Genomic DNA, 22,938 nt, shown 5'->3' on the forward strand with positions numbered 1-22,938 from the left:
AACTTTGCCACCATTGTGAAAGATGGAAGGAATATAGAAGATTGACACTGGAGTGCATGTAAATGACTCTGTGTTTAAAATGCACCAGATAAAAAAGCAAGATAGCATTTGCAAGTGTAAAAAAGCTTTTCTCAATGCAAGCAGTCTTCCAGAAGTTTGTGAAAGTATTAAAAAGAAAAGGTATTAAAAAATGTGAAAATTGTTAATAGCGATAATTCAGTAAAAATAAAAACAAAAGTAGGTAAAGTTCTGTATAATAAAAGTGACATTCAATAAGTTTTCAGTTTCTTTTCATTAGCTCCGCTTCTGAAAATGATTTTTTCTTGAACTTTTTTTTTTTTTCTTGCTTTAACAACAGTGTCTGGAGAAAATTAAGGACCCAGAAAGTTATTAATTTTTTGTGCCCCTCATTGCTCCGTAGACATACCATAGACAGCTGCTTTCAAGTGAAACGGTCTGTTTTTTTTCCTTGTCCTTCTTCCCTTTTCCTTTTCCGCTTAAGTAGACTTTGGGTTATTCAAGAGGATTGGATCAACCGTGTGATCTGAATTTTTACTGATCTCATATGCTAATTAACTGTGTCTTACGCTTAATTCAGTTGTAAGAGATAAGCTCTCCGTATGTACTGATAAATACATAATATATTTTAGTAAACACATACCGAACAACTTAAAGCTCTGTTTTAAGTAACACTTTGCTCTTAAATATTTCTCCATTTTATAGTAGACCACTTTTTAGAAGCAGACTTTATCATCCTCCCTTCACATCCATGCTTGCTATTGTTCTGGAAATGATTGTTTATTTTTTTATATTCAGAATAGACTCCAGTTTAGAAATTAACACCAGTTTCAGGTATTCAGACACCAAACAATTTTACAGTGAAATGGAAAGTAAATTTGTGTTGCTATTATTTCTACAGACGCTAATGGTCTTTCACAGCCAACTGTCTATTATAACCCAGACCAGCTTCCTCCAGAAAACTCTTCCTTTATGGAGAGGTGCTTCATATGCCGACTAAGGTGCCTGCTGGATAATTCATCTGGTTTTCTGGTAAGGTGCAAAAATCTTGTGATATTAGCATTTAGCATTAAGTTATGGAAAACAAAAAAAGAAAAGTGAATTCCTTGATTCCAATTTTCTTTGATTATATTTGAGTTTATTTTTTAGAAACTCCTACCAAATAATTCATCTGGTTTTGGAGCTCTGTTGGCACAGTGGTTAAAGCGATTGGCTGCTAACTGAAACATCGTTGGTTTGAAACCACCACTGGCTCCGTGGGAGAAAGATGTGGCAGTTTGCTCCCCTAGAGTGTTACAGCCTTGGAAACCCTGTGGGTTGCTGTGACTCAGAATTGATTGGATGGCAGTGGTTTTTTTTTTTTAACCAAAGAATTCAGATTTTAATTATTTCCCATAACTCAAAAAACTCTGTCCTTTAGGATCTAGGAATGCTGATTGAGTAAAACAATGTGTAACCTTGTAGTTTGCTTATTCTTAGGACTTTTTAGGCATAAGATAGAGAACTATCTAGCCCCTCTCTAATAATAAGATGCTTACTGTCTTGAGATTTTATGCTTGTTAGACGGAAAAGCTATCATAGCCTTTTCCATGTGTCTGGAATAACTGCCATATAGAAGAATTACTGTATATTCATGGTTGCAGAATCATCATCTTGTTTGAGATGTTTTTCCAGTTGCATAGTTTGAACACTTAGGTGTGATAACGGTAGGGAGCAGCCTGGACAGGATACTCAGAGTGGAGGTGGTCCATCCTCGCAGTTGTCGTATTCTTACCACATCTCACTCCACCAGGTATAGGAGAAGAGAATACAAAGCTCGTTGCATGTTCTTTTTGTGAATTATCAGGAATTTGAAATGAATAATCAAATCTTAACATTAGGAAATCATGACTTTAGGGGTGGGCTGTAGAGGAAGGATTCTTTCTGAAGATAATTTTGCTGACCCAGAGTTAGAATTGTGCTTTCAGAAAGTTTTACTAGTACTGACAATCAAAGAATATATTTCTGAGATTGAATTTCTAGGTGTAATAAGGTCTTTTCTTTCTTGTACTGCTGTCACATTGACGTCAGAATCAATCCTTGGCTTAATAATACTGTTTTAACCAGCTAAACTGATCCTGTTAATGTGTAAATTGTCTTTATTTCCTGTCTTCTAAAGTTACTTGGTATTTTTATTGTCAGTGAGCTCTACATTTTTTATGTGATTCCATGATGATTCATTTTAGTGTTTTAATAAAATCATATTTTGGTCTCTGTATGGACAGTTAGCACACATATAATTCATGAATGTTTGAAGATTAATGTTTACTTGATGACTTTATAACTGTTCATTCATTCGGGAAATAATAGCAAGGCATGGTGCTAAGTGTTAGTGATAGGACAGGTACAAGCTCAGAAAATGATATGAGTATCCCTGTTATGACCATTATTAAATTAGAAGCAGGGAGTGGTTCTCTTTTCTTATGAAAGAAGATAGCAGTTTTCAGCGTCAGAGATGTTGTCTCTGAATTATCAAGAACTCTAAAAATGGTCAGAGCTAAGTCTTCTAAGGAGGAACTATTTTAAACTGTCAGTTAACTGTTTTTGGTTTTTTAAGGCAATGAATTTCCAGGGGAGGCTAAAGTATCTTCACGGACAGAACAAGAAAGGGAAAGATGGATCGATACTTCCACCTCAGCTGGCTTTGTTTGCAATAGCTACTCCACTTCAGCCACCATCCATACTTGAAATCCGAACCAAAAATTTCATCTTTAGAACTAAACACAAACTAGACTTTACACCTACTGGTTGTGATGCCAAGTAAGTCAAACTTATTTAAACAAATATATATTTTGTTGCAGAAAGTCTCTCTTACGATGTAAAACATACAGTGTAGGTTATAAAACATGTTATTTTTTCTTATACTCTTATTTCATATTAGTATAGCCCTGTAGAATAAAATAATTTCATAAGGCTCACGGATCATCTTATTATTTTGTAATTTTTTTACAATACTTTTTACAGTTTCCATTCCATAAAGATACTGTGCCTTATATTAGTGTAAGGCTCTGTCTCCTGATACCATTTATTCGTTTCTTTTACATTTTTACATTATACAAAATTTATTTTATTTTTAGCTCTAGAAGTTGCATCACTTTTGGAAAATTATGAAGTAGGACCCGTCATTAAACATTCACACCATGACCATAATAGTTTTTTTCTTTTCTGATATAGGAATTCAGAGAAGTCATGTGAAAACCTGTGCAAAAAAAAATGAAGCAGAAACATTATGGATTTTTATGTACATAATTTGCTATGTTAGATTCATCTTTGGCCACACGAATTTTTATGGTCTTTATTCAGGAGAACAAAATAGGCTAAAACTCTTAATTTGCAGCCATAAGCGAAAGTGTTACATAGATATGGTCAAATTTTTCTACCTACTACTAATGCGAAATTCTCAATGTCAAGTAAAACATATTACAGAAGGTAGTAGTATATAGCCAGTGAATTCATCCTAGATTTTAATTTCATTCTTATTTTACCTTTTTTTAAAAACAGAGGAAGAATTATTTTAGGATACACTGAAGCAGAGCTGTGCATGAGAGGGTCAGGATATCAGTTTCTTCATGCTGCTGATATGCTTTATTGTGCCGAGAACCACATCCGGAGTAAGTTATAGTCCTTAGGAACATGGCAAGAAAAAAGTGGTGTTATATTCTAGTACGTGTTTCAAATTATAACGTAAGGTAATGTGTTTAAGGAAACTATTTGGATACCCTTCTGATCAGTATCATAAAACCATTAACCAAGATCAAGCTCTTTATTCATTAACTGTTCTACAGCTGCCACACAGGAATGTAGAACTTCTGTCACTACGAAAATGACCATTTTGGTCAGCAAAGCTTTGGTTTCGCCCAGAAGTTTTTTTAATGGCATCATTATTTAATTTATAACTTAATGTTAATATATATTTAAACTTTGAAATTGTATAGTGAAATGTTAAGCTGAGGGAAAACATTAACTATTTAAATGGAAAAAAAAAAATCTAATTTTTTTCTCCCAAACACCTATATTTTCTTGATAGTTTCATGCGTTACTAGAATTGTCTGATAGGTACTTAAATTCTCTTTTTAAAAAAATTGAAATAGGATAAAATCAACTCTTAGACTGTTTTCATGCATTTTAATGTGCTGTGGTAAAAAAATTACAAGGATAATTCTCTTCTTTTATTGATAAATGAAATATATGTTTGAGGGACTTTGTTTCAGAAATTCTCTTTAATATTTTGACTTCGGGTTTGCTAGTTTAATTTTTTTATCTTATTTTAGTGATTAAGACTGGAGAGAGTGGCATGACAGTGTTCAGGCTTCTTACCAAAGAAAATCGGTGGACGTGGGTTCAGTCTAATGCACGCATAGTTTATAAAAATGGAAGACCAGACTATATCATTGCAACTCAAAGACCTCTAACGTAAGCACAAAGACTTAAAATGTTCTGTGGTTTCGTTTTTTTATTTGAATAACAGTTGGATTTACAAAGCCTTCTTAAAACTTAAAATATATTTTAAGAGAATTTAGTCTGGAAATAAATTTAAAAAGCTACAATATCATGTACAGAAAGAAGTGGAAATAGATGAGAGACATTGAGAATATCAAATTGACAACAGCTAAATATGTCATTGCTGTTGTTAGCTGCCATCGAGTTGGCCTGACGCATGGTGACCTTGTGTACAACAAAACAAAATGAAGCCCAGTCCTGGGCCATCCGAGTGATCAGTTAGGGATTGGACAGTTGTGATCCACAGGATTTTCCTTGGCTGATTTTTAGAAATAAATCACCAGGCTTTTCATCTTAGTCTGTCTCCACTAAAACCTGTTCAACATGATAGCAACATGCAACCCTCCCCTGCCGGGCAGGTGCTTCCTGCACGTGAGGTGTACTGGCCACGAATCAATCCTCTGTCTCCCACGTGGAAGGTGAAAATTCTACCACTGAACCACCAGTGCCTCAACTGAATGTGTAGAGATATAAAACCGATTGCCACTGAGTTGAGTCCGACTCATCGCGACCCTCTAGGACAGAGTTGAACTGCCCCATAGAGTTTCCAGGGAGCACCTGGTAAAGTAGAATAATCAAATAAAGGACCACGGTTTTATCTTGGGTGTATGAAGTAGTACCAAAAAGCTAGTACTACCTATAAAATGTAAGGAAAATAAAATGTTCTTATTTTTCTAAGCACCATAGTGACTTAAGATTTTCTTACATATTTTGGAAATGAGCTGTGGTCAAATATTTGTACTGCAAATGTGTTCTCTCACTCAGGAGAGTTGATTTTTATATATGGCTTGAGGTAGGGATCCATGCTGCTTTCCCCCCTTACATGGATATCCAGTTGACCAGTAACATTTATTGATGAGACCGTTTATTGAAAAAGCCATCTTTCCCCCCACTGCACTGCTTTTCAGTCAATTGTATGTATGTTACAAATATTTTCTCTGTGCCTTAGCTTGGTTTATAATTCTTTTGCTGTACAAAAGATTTTAATATTGTCAGTTCTGCCATGTTTTTCTTTTATGGCTTCTCAGTTTTATGTTTTACATAGACATGCCTCTCCTACTCAGATTATTAAAATTTTATAATTTGTTTTTTATGTATTTAGGTTTTCATTTTATTTTTTTCCATGATATCAGGTAGGGATGTAACCTGAGTGTGGAAATAACTGCTGTACTGAGTTTTCGGACGAATTCTAAATAATTTAAATTTTTTTTTTTAACCTAAAAAAAAAAAACAACTTATAGCAACAGTCGTCAGGATATTTAGGCCAAAATAAAATAAAGCCCATGTTCACTGCAGTCAGACTCAGTTATAGTCTATTCTTTGGCTTACTCTTTTTCTGCATGTGAAATTTTTTTTTTTTAATGATATGATAGGAGAACTCCTCCTAATGTTTGCAAACTTTCTTGTACACAATTTTAGAGATGAAGAAGGAGCAGAGCATTTAAGAAAACGAAGTATGAAGTTGCCTTTCATGTTTACCACTGGAGAAGCTGTGTTATATGAGGTAGCCAGCCCTTTTCCTCCCATAATGGATCCCTTACCAATAAGGGCTAAAAGTAGTGCAAAAGACTCTGCTGTTAAATCAACTTCAAATAAGGATTCTGTCGATCCCAGTTCCCTCCTGGGTGCAGTCATGCGACAAGATGAGTCTGTTTATCGCTATCCAGCTTCAAATACTGTACCCTTTGAAAGAAACTTTTTAAACAGATCAGTTAATGAATGCAGTAATTGGGAAGATAATATTGCACCAATGGAAAACGATAATATTCTGAAACATGAGCAGATTAGTCACTCTCAGGAAATGAACCTGCTACTCTCTGGAGGTCATGCGGGGCTCTTTCCAGATAATAAAAATAGTGAGTTGTACAGCATGATGAAAAACCTAGGCATTGACTTTGAAGACATCAGACACATGCAGCAGAACGAGGAATTTTTCAGAGCTGACTTTTCTGGTGAGGATGACTTCCGAGACATTGACATGGCGGATGAAATCCTGACGTATGTCCAAGATTCTTTAAATAAGTCTACCTTCATGTGTTCAGGTTACCAACAGCAGCAACCCATGGCCCTAAACTCAAGCTGTATGGTACAGGAGCACCTACAGTTAGAACAGCAGCAGCAGCTACAGCACCACCAAAAGCAAGGAGTGGAGCAGCAGCAACAACTGTGTCAGAAGATGGAGCATATGCAAGTTAATGGCGTGTTTGCAGATTGGAACTCTAACCAGCCCATGCCTTTTAGTTGTCCTCAGCAAGACCTACAACAGTATGATGTCTTTTCAGACTTACCTGGGACCGATCAAGAATTTCCCTACAAATCTGAGATCGATATTATGCCTTATACACAGAACTTTATTCCTTATAATCAGTCTGTGTTACCACAACATTCCAAATGTACTCAGTTGGACTTTCCTATAGGGAATTTTGAACCATCCCCATACCCTAGTACGTCTTCTAGTTTCGAAGGTTTTGTCCATTGTTTACAAGTTCCTGAAAACCAAGAACATGGAATAAATCCACAAGCAACTGTAGTGACTCCTCAGACCTGTTACGCCGGGGCCGTATCAATGCATCGGTGCCAGCCTGAAACTCAGCACACCCGGCTGGATCAGATGCAGTACAATCCAGCAATGCCAGGACCACAGACATTTCTAAACGAGGTAAGGGTTTTTATGGAACTGAACCAACCCTTTCAGAGACTCTTTTTACCTTATAAATAAATAGATACAGTTGTAAATGGGAGCCCTGGTGGCGCAGTGGTTAAGAACTCAGCTGCCAACCAAAAGGTCAGCAGTTTGAATCCACCAGCTGTGATAAATTTTTCAGTAATTAGATTTTATTCTTTTATTTAGTATTCAGGTGAGAGTATTTCTGGTTGTGTCTGTGACTACTTACTTTAAACAAGCCAGTAGTTTTTCTACTAGGTTATTAATGTAACACACTTACCCAAAATATAAAGGAGAAATAAATCAAGGGCTAAAGTAATGAAAATGTCCTTAACAGATGGCCTAAGTTACCAGGTAAAATTAGTTACAAGTATCTTGTTTAGAATAGGAAATCTGGTTTGTCTCTCTTGATTTGTTAAAAATCATATATGGCCTTTTAAAAATTCAAACTTTAAAAATGTGTTTGAATTTTTTAAAATGTTTTCTTCAAAGCTCTATTTTTATCTATGTTTGAAATTGAATTAAAATGTAGGTGTGCTTTCTTAGAATGCCTTTTTGCTAGTATATCCCTGGAATTCAGTCATAGGCTCCACGGGGTTCTCTGCATGTTATCTGGCAGGTCCTCTTTTGATGCTTTAAGGTGGAATTTTTTTTCTAGCATTCTTATGGAAGACTGACTCCGCTAGCTTTCTTTCATGCAAGTTAAGCTTGACACTGTATTTTTATTGTCTAAGTGTGTCATCAGGACCCTTCTAAGAGCAAGCACACTTCAAATAAATCTAAAAATAACATTTATGATTTTTAAAAATGTTAACATAGTGATGGTAGCTGCTCTCTGGCCACGTAGGAGAGTAAGTTTAGTTGCAAAACATATTGTGACTAAAATTAAGTTCATCGGTCCCTGTTTACTGTGTTTATTTAACAAGAAAACACCCGTTGCCTTTGAGTGGATTCTGACTCATAGCGAGCCTATAGGACAGAATAAAACTGCCCCACAGGGTTTCCAAGGAGCCTCTGATGGATTCAGACTACTGACCTTTTGATTAGCAGCAGAGTTCTTAACTACTGCCCCACCAGGGCTCCTATTCTGTATTAGAATATAAAAATTTAAAAATGTGACATGAATCTTTATCCCTGTTTTCCTGATGTTTTTCATACATATAGTTTATATGATTATATATGAGCTTTTTAATAGAAAATGATGATTTTTTTCTTGTCATTCCCCACATCCTTCAAATCTATTCAAAGTTAATATTCAATTATAGTCTATCTCACAGCATTGCTATGATGTAAGCATGGGCAGAGTGACTTAATATGCTTCAATCTTGAGTAAAATAACTTGCAGAGTTATTTAATTTAGAATTACATTTGAAAGGGGTTTGCATTAGCACCATATGAGTTCTTGACCTTGTGTCGCCACCCTCCTTGCTTTGTATTGCTTCTTTATGTATAATAATATAATAAGAGTCCTATAGGCCTGCATATTCCACTAAGGTACCCACCCCACATGTGGCAATTGAGCACTTGAAATGTGGCTAGTCCAAATGTTATGTGTTTTAAATGTAAAATACTCACCAGATTTCAGACAGTTTTTAGATGAACTTAAGACTTGTTGTTACGTGCTGTCAAGTCGGTTTCAACTCACAGCGACCCTGTGTACAACAGAACAAAACACTGTCCAGTCCTGCACCATCCTCATAATCGAGTTAAGATTTAGTATGAAAAAAAGAATGTAAAATACCTCAATGTTTTTTTATTGATTACATGTTGAGATGATAAAATTTTGGCTATATTAGGTTAAATGAGACATATTAGGAAAATTAATTTTACCTGATTCTTTTTACTTTTTTTTTTAATATGGCTACTAGAAAAAATAACTGTAGCTCACATTATATTCCTGTTGGCCAACACTGTTCTTGATAGTGTATTTGAAGAGAATTAGTGACTTGCATTGTGTTATGACTCATGAGCTATTCATTCAAAACCCATTGTTATCTGGACAAATAATATTATCTCCCATTTGAAGACTGAAGAAAGCTGCCGTTCTTTGAAGAGCCAGATTATGTGATTTTTACTGCACATTCAGTATATGTTTTGGAGGATCTTTGAAGTAATCAACATTTTGGTTACTGAAGCCTGATGTTACATAGACTTTAGAAAGGTAGAATTTATTTAAAGCAGTTTAAGGACATGATTTTAATCTGTTTGAAAGTTTATACAACTTTTACTAAATAGTAAAATATAAAGGCTCTGTGATCCATAAAACCCTACAGACTTTGTACTACAGTGACTCTGACCTGTATCTTCATATCCATCATTCCTCGTCCATCTTTCATCCCGCTCTCTCTCCCTTCCCTCCTGTCTGCGTTCCTTTCTCTTTTTTTAATAGCAGTTATAGAAACCAGGCTATATTCAGTATAAGGCAAGAAAGCATATTTTCTTTTGGTAACTGATTCTATAATTAGTATAATATTTTAATGACATTTGTTTATTAAAATTATATTGCATATAAGAAATTAAGTAAATTATACCCATGATGTGATATTTTAGGAATATTAAGAAACTCTTAGAAAATCAGAACTGACCTCTTTCGGAAAAGTTCAGTATAGTTCATGCATTGCATCATACTGCAGTTTGGGGTTCAGCCTGTTAGGGTGAGTTTTGGAGAGTTGGCTTCTGTACCATACCAGGCCCCTGTAGTAATCCTACTGTGATCAATTAATCACTACCTAGGTGTTGGCTGAGGCAAGTTCTAGTCAACACTGACCTACTTATGACAGAGTATTTAACTGTTATTCCTGATTAGACTCTACCCATCAATTCCTATCCTACCAAAAACAACTCATTTATCAAATACTCTCCTAACATGGAATGCCAGATCTAAAGTAAAACAGTTGCCTCAACTACCTGTACCATCTGCAAGATTTCTTATCAAATTAATGGAGAACCAAAAGGTTATAAAAGCAACTGATACATAATATGTGCTCAGTGTATCTTCATCGAATGAGAAGTTTAAAAGTTAGCAGTTAAAGGAATTTGAAGTTTAATAGTACACAAGAGTGAGATTTAAAAATTACATTTGAACATATTAGTTAATGGCTTATGATATTTGAAAGATCTATTCTAATAAGTAGCATTGCTGTTTTTGTTTTTAGTTCCAGAATGGAGGCGTTTTAAATGAAACATATCCAGCTGAATTAAGTAACATAAATAACACTCAGACTACCCCACATCTCCAGCCTCTTCATCATCCATCAGAAGCCGGACCTTTCCCTGATATGCCATCCAGTGGATTTCTGTAATTCCAAACGTAATTTGCACCTTGGTGTGTGTATGCTGCTTAAATTAGTTTGTGAAAGATTGCAGAAGTAATAGAACTGTCAGTGTTGGGCAACAGCAAGTGGAAATGGTGGCATTGATGCCTGTTGTTCACATTGTTATTCCAAACCACACTTTAATTTGCATCTTTAGAAGAGGAGTTAAAAAATAAAAGAAAAATTTGTATGCTAGTCTTTAAAATACGCTGCCACAGAATAATGAGATACCATACTACCTTTCACATTATTCTGAGCCCCACAAAATATGCAAAACTTATTCAGAGTAATTTTAAGATTCTTTTAAATAAGAACATTTTCTCTATTTGAATTACTTGTCAGAATAAAAATGAAATACTTCAAGTTTTGAACTTCTAGATTCTTATTAGTACATCAGAGTTACAAAATTTAACTATTTTTTTCCCTGTTAGCTATACTTTTATCTCAGATGTTAAAATAAGTGGTTTGGTGTTTTTATAAAAAAGACAATCTCAATGCTTTTCTTCACTGTTAATCTAAGTGCCTCACAATTTTTTCTACCTATAATACCGTAGGATGTGTATTTTATATAAAATATACTTTTTCTTTTTTAATTAAGTTAACATTTTTTTTGTGCACAATTATTATTTGTATTTCTTAAAAGCAGTCATTTTTATTAATTCAGGCATATTTTAACTGCATTACTCACCCATTTCTTCAGGTAAAGGGCAAATAATGATTGAAAAGGTAATTATTATATAATCTAGTTGCTTCTAGACATTAAATGTTGCTATGTGCCTTATATGTGGAAGAAATCTGAAAATAAAAAAGTCCTGCTAAATTATTTCTTAATTATTATTTAACTATTAAGATTGAAAAAAAAAAAACAACCAAACTTGTTGCCATCAAGTCGATTCCGACTCATAGCAACCCTATAGAACAGAGTAGAAATGTCCCATAGGATTTCCAAGGAGCAGCTGGTGGATTTGAACTACCAACCTTTTAGTTAGCAGTTGGAGCTCTTAACCACTTTGCCACCAGGGCTCAAACTATTAAGGTCAAACCAAACCAAAAGAAACCAGCTGCTCTTGAGTCGATTCTGACTCATAGCAACTATTAGGATAAACCCAGTGCCATCATGTCAATTCCGACACATAGCAACCCTATAGAACAGAGTAGAAGTGCCCCATAGAGCTTCCAAGGAGCACCTCTTGGTTTCAAACTGCCAGCCCTTTGGTTAGCAGCTGTAGCACTTCACCACTATGCCACCAGGGTTTCCAACTATTAGGATAGAAAAAATTAGGATAGTAGCAGGTAAATTTCATCAGTGTTTGCAAAAGAAAAAAACGTACCACCATTTACCTTTATTGGAATCTCCGCAATGACAGTTGGATGTCGCAATGCAAAAAACCTTTTAAATGCAGCCATGTTTTTTAAATTGCAATTAAGAGAAGCAGCTTTGTTTCTAGCTTTTAATTAAATTAAGCAAAGCCACCCTTGTTAGTGTGTATAAATTGTCTTTAAATGCTGTTCTAGACCTATAATCCTTTCAGATACATTACATCGACTTTATAAATTCATTTCTTTAAAACAGTGGGAACTATTTTTTTTTTTTTCTCATATTTGAGGAGTGTTAAGATTGAAGATACCAATGTTTGGTGTATTGTTATGAGTGAAATGGATGGTGCATTGTATAGTTTGTAGTGAACAAAATTATTTGTAAAAAAAACTTCAATCTTTCATTTAGAAATAGTCCATACTTTATATATGCACATGAATGATATGTTTGGTTTTATATATTTTGTCAGTATGTCTTTTTAAAGAAATCAGATAATAACTTCAACAGCTTTGAAGACGGTATTAAGAAGACAACCGTGCAGCTCTTTTAACTTCTAACATTAGGTTGTTTCTATGGTATAATGACCTGTATTATCAATAAGGCAAAATAATAGCTATATTGACTTTAATGGAATCCCAAACTGAGTTGTACTAATAAAATGTAACTTTTTTTTTTTTTTAGTAAACCAATGTATATAAAAGTAGCTTTAGACAAAATATCTATGTCAATACTGTGCTTTTGCAGTCAAAATTATCAATCTGTAGAATCAATTTAAGTGTTGAAGAAAAAAATTGTCTAAAACATTTCATAATTTGTTTCCAGCGTGAGGTGTCACTAAAGATTTAGACCAGTGGTCTACATTAATATTCCATTTAAAGCTTTCATACATTTAAAGCTTTCATTAAAAAATCTTCATACAAACCATTCTTGTTAGTATCTTCCACATTGTTATTGGATGAATTATGTTTAGTGAAAAATAGGCTTTATAAATTGTGAATATGATGACAGTTATACACTTACTATAAAATTAAAAATTTTTAAAGCAATATTGTATATTTTTATCTATATAAAATAACTAAAATTTATCTAAGAATAATAAAATTACGTTAAACCAAATACACCCTTGTCTGTGTTTTAAGTGCCAAACAAAGAATGCCTTGTATATTGCTTTATTGAGGGCTTTATTTTTACATGGTGTGCACTTCCAAAGGATGTATACGTGTTCAATTGGAAATTTTTCTATGTCAGATTGTTCTTGGAGTACAAGATTACCAATGCTCCAATTTATTATGAAGATTTCAATCATTACTATGCACAAACTAGTGCTTTTCAGTATTGTTCAATTTCAGGAAAAAATGTTTTCACTGTTTTTTTCTTCAATGTGTTACTGCTTACATATGCCATGCATACATTTTTGTTTGTTTAAAATAATGACTTCGAATTTCCATGCTTATCAAACAGAATTGTATACATATATTGTAATAAAGTTATTACCAAGTATGAAAAATGTTTTTTAATGTAAATTATTCTTTTTGGTCCATATAAAGGATGTGACCATTTATAGCATAGTAGTATAACTAGGTTGGATAGGGATAATCTATGATATTTAAGGATATGTTAAGTCAGTAATAATTCATCAACTTCTTATATAGGTCTGTCCTAGTTATTTTGATCTTAATCAGAATATAAAATATATACTTGCAGTAACTTCATAGATTAGAATGTTTTTGAAATGGACTGTTCATTTAAATCTTGTATTATCAGTGTTATTATATACCATGGTATTAGTATCTCAGATCAAGATCCAAATCCCATTTTAATAAACCAATATTTTAAGCTTATTTGTGAAGAATTTTGAAAAGAACCCTGGCTAGGTATATTATGTGTTTAGCCGTTGCTGTTGAATTGATTCATGTTTTGTGTTTAGGTTAGAAGAATTATTGTTCAAACCTAGCTCTCTTTATAAGAAATATAAATGACACAAAACCGTTTGGCCTTAAATTCTTAACTATTCAACATTCACCAATAATTCTGCAATTAGAATGGATTAAAGAAAGCATTCCAAGGGAAAAATAGTTCTCATTCCAGTAACAACCATTTTTACACTAATTTTGTGTTTGTCATGTGTAATTGTTAAATGTTTTTCTCAACAACCATATATAAACATAGCACGTTAGCATCATACTTAATTCTGAACATCTTAGATAACACTGAGTCTTTTGTTTAAGAATGACATGAAATATTCCGTTTTAGTTACTTGGTCTGAAGAAATGAAGTAAAAATGTAGATAATCTGTATCTGATCTCCACTTGCACTCTTCTGGCTTCTGTCCACATGAATGACTTCAGCTTGCCCCTTTTCACTGACTCTGCCAAACACTGTTCCAGACACGTTAGCTACTGACAAGACTGCATGATACTTCTCTAATTTCTCTTCCCCTTTCTGTGGATGACCTTGCTTCAGTGTTTTTACTTACAGATTTGAGACCATGAAAAATCTTTCACACATCCAAAGTGCGTCCTGTACCATCATCTGTGGTGTCTTAGTCTTGCCTCCGCTATGTGAGTAGGAAGGGTTCCCCTAATCTCCAAGGTTAACACTTGCACCGAGGTTAACACGATTCCTTTCCAACTCTCATACACTTAGTTCTACATTTCCCTTCTCGAGTCTTTTCTTATCATAGGCTTCCCTGTACACACGTCTCCTTCCATCCTGAAAAAAAAAAAAAAAAAACTTGTTCCAGCAGCCCTTTTCTCTGTTAAATTACTTCCATACTTTCTTTCACTGCAAAACTGATCTGAAATTTGGTTTTGTTACCACCATTTGTTACACTGCCTTGTTGAAGTTCACATAAAACTCCCTAATTCTCCACGACCCTGCAATTAAATTGATCGCGCCATGAATGAACTTTTTATCCCCTTGGCTTCCATGATAGTTGTCCTACAATCTCCTATCATACCTTCTCTCTTTTCTTTGTTAGCTACTGCCCCCCCGCATCTGTCAGCAGGCCCACTTCTGATCATCCGTGTTTCTTTATATGTTGTCCCTCACCATTCTGCAACTACTACCTTTATGATGAATCACTTCAAAATTTTTTATCTCACCTCTAATAGTTGCACAGTATTCTGTTGCCATCCATAGGGTTTTCATGACTAATTTCTGGAAGTAAATGCCAGGTATTTCTTCCTAGCTTGTCTTAGCCTGTAAGCGCTGCTGAAACTTGTCTACCACAGATGACCCTGCTGATATTTGAAATGCTGGTGGCATAGCTTCCAGCCTCATGGCAACACGCAAACCACCACAGTACAACAAACATAGAAAAGTGGTGGTTCTTATTATAAAGGAACCCAATTTTGTAAAAACTTCTAATGACTTTTTTCATTGCTCTTTGCTTAATGTCTACTAGTTAAGATCAGTGAGATGTAGTCTTCTCAGAGTTAATACTTTGAAAAGATATTGTCGCTTCGGGAAAAGTGCTACATATTTATTTTTGCTGCCAGGAAGCACAGAACTCAGGTTTGTACTTAGATGCAGCAGCTTTCTTCAGCCTTTGTTTCAGGCAAATGTGTTTCTACTTCTACCCCACTCCTACCTATACCTTATTTGTTACTTCCTTCTTGATAGTCCCTCCTTTCATTTTTAAAGTTTTAATGTATGCCACCACAAATTCTTTCAAGATAGGATAAATATTATCCATATAAACATGCAGTCAGTATATGCAGTGAAGTGGAGAAAACATTGAAGAGAAGCATGCCATCCATCAGTGCCTTTATATAAGATGCTGGCCAATAATACTTGTCAGCATTTAGAAGAGACAGATTGGCTCAGTATAGAAGCAATGACTTGAGATAAAGGGATGATGACTGTGAATAATGGCCTTAATCTTGTCTTTCTTTCCAAACCTTTCACATTTTCTCCATGCTCATTCTCTTTCACACTGCTAACTTAAGATTATTTGCAATGCCCGTGAAATTCTTTGCTCTCCTGGCCTCTTTAGTATCCCCAAATGTTGTCTTACCCAAAACAAAAAAAACCAAACACGTTGCCATGGAGCTGATTCCAACTCATAGAAACCCTCATAGGTTAGAACTGGCTCATAGGGTTCCCAAGGAGCAGCGGCTGGATTTGAACTGCTGACTTTTTGGTTAGCAGCTGTAGCTCGTAACCACTGTGCCACCAGGGCTCCAGTTGTCTTACATCTCCTACTATTTCCTAGCCTGTGTACTATCTAAAAAAGCTACCATCTGGTTATTTGTGGGTTTTTTTTTTTTTTTTTTGCTGGATCAGAGTACACCAAATGTGGCCAGAATGAAAAGACTTGAGAGGGCTATCCGTGTGAACACATAAAAAGTGCCCCCTTTATGCTCCTGTAAATTTGGTGGGAGAGACTGTGGGAAGTTGCAAGTCCTTTCTTTTGCAGGTGGATGTCATATTGAAACCTGAGTCATCACTGCCAGTTTTCACAGGCTGATAAAAACATTTGCACATCTAGAGAAGAAGAAACCCTACTTAGCTGGGACAGTGGCGGAGACAGAATCTAAGTCATCTAACTCCTGGCTAAAAGCTCTTTCAAAGTAGACCTTTAACAAACACCATGTAAGGCCTTTTCTGTATCTGGCACTCTAAAAGATGGCACTCTGCTAGTTGCTTAATCCAGGCTATTCTCAGTATATCCCTATAAAATACATATTCTTAACTCAATTTTACACATGAAGAAACTACAAAAAAAAAAAAAAGACCAAAGCGGTTAGGTAGAATGACCCCCCGCCACCAGCAATGCTCAAGTCTTAATCCCTAGAACCTATGAATGTATTGATTTACATGGCAAAAGGGATTTTGCAAACATGATTAAATTAATATTCTTGAAATGGGAAGATTCTGTATTATCTTGGCTTCAGTGTAATAACGATGGTACTCATAAAAAGGAGGCAGGAGAGTCAGTCTAATAAGGAAATGTAACGACACAAGCAGAGGTCAGAGAGATTTGAATATGCTATGCTGCTGGCTTTAAAAATGGAGGAATGAACCACAAGCCAACTACAAGGAAGACCAGTTAATACAACTATTATTCAAATTTACGCACCAACCGCTAATGTCAGAGATGAAAAAATTGAAGATTTTTACCAACTTCTGCAGTATAGAATTGATCGAACATGCAATCAAGATGCACTGATAATTACTGGTGAATGGAATGTAAAAGTTGGAAACAGAAGAAGGATTAGTAGTTGAAAATATGGCCTTGGTGATAGAAATGATACCAGAGATTGCATGATAGAATTTTGCAAGACCAATGACTATTTCATGGCAAATACCTTTTTTCAACAACATAAATAGTATGCATATGGACCTCAACCAGACAGAATACACAAGAATCAAATCGGCTGCATCTGTAAAAAGAGATGATGGAAAAGCCCGATATCATCAGCCAGAAGCTTCCAGACTAAGACAGACTAGGAAAAAGGACCTGGCAGTCTACATCTGAAAAGATGAAGACCTTATGAATAGCAGCGGAACACTGTATGATACACTGTCAGAAGATGAGCCCCCTAGGTTGGAAGGCACTCAAAAGATGACTGGGAAGAGCTGCCTCCTCAAAGTGGAGTCGATTTTAATGATGTGGACGGAGTCAAGCTTTTGGGACCTTCATTGGCTGATTTGGCATGACTCAAAAAGAAGAAACAGCTGCAAACATCCATTAATAATTGAAATGTGTAATGTACGAAGTATGAATCTAGGAAAATTGGAAATCATTAAAAATGAAATGGAATGCATAAACATTGATATCCTAGGCATTAGTGAGCTGAAATGAACTGGTATTAGCCATTTTGAGGCAAACAATCATACAGTCTTCTGTGTCACGAATAACACCCTGAAGAGGAATGGCATTGCATTCATTGTCAAAAAGAACATTTCAAGGTCTATCCTGAAGTACAACACTGTCAGTGATAGGATTATATGCATACACCTACAGGGAAAACCAGTTAATATGACTACTATTCAAATTTACACACCAACCACTAAGGCCAAAGATGAAGAACTTGAAGATTTTTATCAGCTTCTGCAGTCTGAAATTAACAGAGTGTGCAATCAGGATGCATTGATAATTACTGGTGATTGTAATGCAAAAGTTGGAAACAAAGAAGAAGGATCAGTAGTTGGAAAATATGGCCTTGGTAATAGAAACAATCCCAGAGGTCGAATGATAGAATTTTGCAAGACCAACAACTTCTTCATTGCAAATACCTTCTTTCACCAACATAAATGGCAACCATATACACGGGCCTCACCAGAGGGAATACACAGGAATCAAATCAACTACATCTATGGAAAGAGACAATGGAAAAGCTCAATATCATCAGTCAGAACAAGGCCAGGGGCCAACTGTGGAACAGAACATCAACGGCTGATACGTACGTTCAAGGTGAAACTGAAGAAAATTATTAAAAGTCCACAACAGCAAGAGTGTATCCCACCTGAATTTAGAGACCATCTCAAGAATAGATCTGATGCATTGAACACTAGTGACTGAAGACCAGAAGAGTTGTGGAATGACATCAAGGACATCATACATGAAGAAAGCAAGAGGTCATTAAAAAGACAGGAAAGAAAGAGAAGACCAAAATTGCTGTCAGAAGAGACACTGAAACTTGCCCTTGAAGGCTGAGCAGCTAAAGCAAAAGGAAGAAATCATGAAGTAAAGGAACTGAACAGAAGGTTTCAAATGGTGGCTCGAGAAGACAAAGTAAAGTTTTATAAAGACATGTGCAAAAAGCTGGGGAAAGTAAAAGGTCATTGAAGAGACAGGAAAGAAGGAGAAATCCAAAATGAATATCAGAGGAGACTCTGAAGCTTGCTCTTGAACGTAGAGTAGCTAAAGTGAAAAGAAGAAATGATGAAGTAAAAGAGCTGAACAGAAGATTTCAAAGGGTGCTTGAGTAGACAAAATATTATAATGAAATGTGCAAAGATCTGGAGATAGGAAACCAAAAGGAAGAACACGCTCAGCATTTCGCAAGCTGAAAGAACTAAGGAAAAAATTCAAGCTTCTGGTTGCAGTAGTGAAGGACAAGTATTAAACGATGCAGGAAACATTAAAAGAAAACAGAAGGAATACACAGTCATTATACCAAAACGAATTGGTCAACATTCAACCATTTCAGGAGGCAGCATATGATCAGGAACCGATGGTACTGAGGGAAGAAGTCCAAACTACAATGAAGGCATTGGGGAAAAACAAGGCTTCAGGAATTGACAGAATATCAATTGATATGTTTCAACAAATGGATACAGTACTGGAAGTGCTCACATGTCTATGCCAAGAAATTTGGAAGACAGCTACCTGATCAACTAACTGGAAGAAAAAAAAAAAAAAAACTGGAAGAGATCCATATTTATGCCTATTCCCAAGAAAGGTGATCCAACCAAATGCAGAAATTATCGAACAATATCATTAATATCACACACAAGCAAAATTTTGCTGAAGATCATTCAAAAACGGCTGCAGCACTATATCGACAGGGAACTTCCAGAAACTTGGGCCAGATTCAGAAGAGGACATGGAACCAGAGATATCATTGCTGATGTCAGATGGATCCTGGCTGAAAGCAGAGAATACCAAAAAGATGTTTACCTGTGTTTTGTTGATTATGCAAAGGCATTCGACTGTGTGGATCATAACAAATTATGGATAATATACCAAAGAGTGAGAATTCCAGAACACTTAATGGTGCTCATGAGGAGACTGTACATAGGTCAAGAGGCAGTTGTTCCAACAGAACATGGGGATACCTGCATGATTTAAAGTCAGGAAAGGTGTGCATCAGGGTTGTATCATTTCACCATACCTTTCCAATCTGTATGCTGAGCAAATAATCCATGAAGCTGGGCTCTATGAAGAAAAACAGGGCATCAAAATTGGAAGAAGACTCATTATCAACCTGTGTTATACAGATGACACAACCTTCCTTGCTCAAAGTGAGGAGGACTTGAAGCACTTACTGATGAAGATCAAAGACCACAGCCTTCAGTATGTCACCTTGAAGACTAAGGTGCACCTGACCCAAGCCATAGTATTTTCAATCACATCATATGCATGTGAAAGCTGGACAATGAATAAGGAAGATGGAAGAAGAATTGCTGTCTTTGAATTGTGGCGTTGGAGAAGAGGATTGAATATACTACGGATTGCCAAAAGAATGAACAAATTTGTCTTGGAAGAAGTACAACCAGAATGTTCCTTAGGAGCGAGGATGACAAGACTGCATTTTACATACTGTGGACATGTTGTTAGGAGGGATCGATCCCTGAAGAAGGACATCATGCTTGGTAAAGTACAGGGTCAGCGGAAAAGAGGTAGAGCCTCAATGAGATGGACTGACACAGCGGCTACAACAATGGGCTCAAACATAACAATGATTGTGAGCATGGCACAGGACCAAGCAGTGTTTAGTTCTGCGGTACATAGGGTGGCTATGAGTTGGAACTGACTCAACGACACCTAACAACATTAGTCAGAACAAGACCAGGGGCCAACTGTGGAACAATCTATTGCTCCTATGCAAGTTCAAGTTGAAATTGAAGAAAATTAGAACAAGTCCACTAGAGCCAAAGTGCAATCTTGAGTTTATCCCACCTGAATTTAGAGACCATCTCAAGAATAGACTTGATACACTGAACACTAATGACTGAAGGCCAGACAAGTTGTGGGATGACATCAAGGACATCATACACAAAGAAAGAAAAAGGTCATTGAAGAGACAGGAAAGAAGGAAAAATCCAAAAGATGTCAGAGGAGACTCTGAAACTTACTCTTGAATGTAGAGTAGCTAAAGTGAAAAGAAGAAATGATGGAGTAAAAGAGCTGAACAGAAGATTTCAAAGGGTGGCTTAAGAATACAAAATATATGAAATTGTGCAAAGATCTGGAGATAGAAAACCAAAACGGAAGAACACGCTCAGCATTTCTTAAACTGAAAGAAATGAAGAAAAAATTCAAGCCTCGAGGTGCAATGTTGAAGGATTCAGCGGGGAAATTATTAAACAATGAAGGAAGCATCAAAAGAAGACAGAAGGAATATACAGAGTCACTATACCAAAAAGAATTGGTCGACGTTCCACCATTTCAGGAGGTAGCATATGATCAAGAACCGACGTGACTGAAGAAAGAAATCCAAGCTTCACTGAAGGCACTGGTGAAAAGCAAGGCTCCAAAATTGACAGAATACCAATTGAGACATTTCAATAAACAAATGCAGCACTAGAGGTGCTCACTGGTCTGTGCCAAGAAACTCAGAAGACAGCTACCCGGCCAATCAACTGGAAGAGATCCATATTTATACCCATTCCAAGAAAGATGATCTAACAGAATGCAAAAATTATCAAACAATATCATTAATATTACCCATAAGAAAAATTTTGCTGGAGCTCATTCAAAAGTAGTACAATAGTCCATCAACAGGGGACTGCCAGAAATTCAGGCCAGATTCAGAAGAGGACGTGGAACGAGGGATATAATTGCTGATGGCAGATAGATCTTGGTTGAAACCAGCAAATACCAGAGAGATGTTTATCTATGTTTTATTGACTGTTGCTGTTGTTAGGTGCTGTTGAGTCAGTTCCAACTCATAGCAACCCTGTGCACAATAGAATGAAACACTGCCCAGTCCTGAGCCATCCTTACAATCATTCTTATGCTTGAGCTCATTGTTGCAGCCACTGTGTCGACCCACCTCGTTGAGGGTCTTCCTCTTTTCTGTTGACCTGGTACTCTGCCAAGCATCATGTCCTTCTCCAGGGAGTGATCCCTCCTGACAACATGTCCAAAGTATGTAAGACGCAGTCTCGCCATCCTTGCTTCTAAGGACCGTTCTGGTTGTACTTCTTCTAAGACAGATTTGTTCGTCCTTTTGGCAGTCCATGGTATATTCAATATTCTTCGCCAACACCACAATTCAAATGCGTCAATTCTTCTTCAGTCTTCCTTATTCGTTGTCCAGCTTTCACGTGCATATGATGCGATTGAAAATACTATGGCTTGGGTCAGGCAGACCTTAGTCTTCAGGGTGACATCTTTGCTCTTCAACTCTTTAAAGAGGTCCTTTTTGCAGCAGATTTATCCAACACAATGTGTCTTTTTATTTCTTGACTGCTGCTTCCATGGCTGTTGATTGTGGACCAAAGTAAAATGAAATCCTTGAGAACTTCAATCTTTTCTCCATTTATCATGATGTCGCTCCTTGGTTCAGTTGTGAGGATTTTTGTTTTCTTTACGCTGAGGTGCAATCCATGCTGAAGGCTGTGGTCTTTGATCTTCATTAGTAAGTGCTTCAAGTCCTCTTCACTTTCAGCAAGCAAGGTTGTGTCATCTGCATAATGCAGGTTGTTAATGAGTCTTCCTCCAGTCCTGATGCCCCATTCTTCATATAGCCCAGCTTCTCACATTTTTTGTTCAGCATACAGATTGAACAGGTATGGTAAAAGAATACAACCCTGACACACACCAGAAGGATGTTTACCTGTGTTTTATTGACTATGCAAAGGCATTTGACTGTGTGGATCATAAAAACATTATGGATAACATTGCAAAGAATGGGAATTCCAGAACACTTATTTGTTCCCATGAGGAAGCTGTACATAGACCAAGAGGCAGTTGTTCAAACAGAACAAGGGAATACTGCATAGTTTAAAATCAGAAAAGGTGTGCATTAGGGTTGTAACCTTTTACCAAACTCATTCAATCTGTATGCTGAGCAAATAATCTCAGAAACTGGTCTATATGAAGAAGAATACAGTATCAGGATGGAGGAAGACTCACTAACAACCTGCTATATGCAGATGACACAACCTTTCTTGCTGAAAGTGAAGAGAACTTGAACCACTTACTGGTGAAGATCAAAAACTACAGCCTTCAGTATGGATTACACCTCAACATAAGGAAAACAAAAATCCTCACAACTGGACCAATAAGCAACATCATAATAAATGGAGAAAAGATTGACATTATCAAGGATTTCGTTTTACTTGGATCCGCAATCAACACCCATGGAAGCAGCAGTGAAGAAATCAAATGACGTATTGGGCAAATC

General features: G+C 36.1%; 1 protein-coding gene across 1 annotated transcript in view; it reads left to right on the forward strand.

Annotated features, from left to right (window-relative positions):
* The window catches only part of AHR (aryl hydrocarbon receptor), a 47,727-nt gene extending 36,281 nt beyond the window's left edge, over positions 1 to 11,446 (forward strand). The window contains exons 6-11 of the mRNA XM_003407091.4: positions 920 to 1,050; positions 2,615 to 2,817; positions 3,559 to 3,668; positions 4,329 to 4,470; positions 5,977 to 7,216; positions 10,378 to 11,446. Of these exons, the coding sequence (XP_003407139.1) occupies positions 920 to 1,050; positions 2,615 to 2,817; positions 3,559 to 3,668; positions 4,329 to 4,470; positions 5,977 to 7,216; positions 10,378 to 10,524 (1,973 nt within the window). The 3' untranslated portion in view covers positions 10,525 to 11,446. The remainder of the gene's footprint in view (positions 1 to 919; positions 1,051 to 2,614; positions 2,818 to 3,558; positions 3,669 to 4,328; positions 4,471 to 5,976; positions 7,217 to 10,377) is intronic.
* Positions 11,447 to 22,938: the final 11,492 nt, after the last annotated feature.

Source organism: Loxodonta africana, chromosome 8 (genome assembly GCF_030014295.1).
Source record: "Loxodonta africana isolate mLoxAfr1 chromosome 8, mLoxAfr1.hap2, whole genome shotgun sequence".
Taxonomy (NCBI): domain Eukaryota; kingdom Metazoa; phylum Chordata; class Mammalia; order Proboscidea; family Elephantidae; genus Loxodonta; species Loxodonta africana.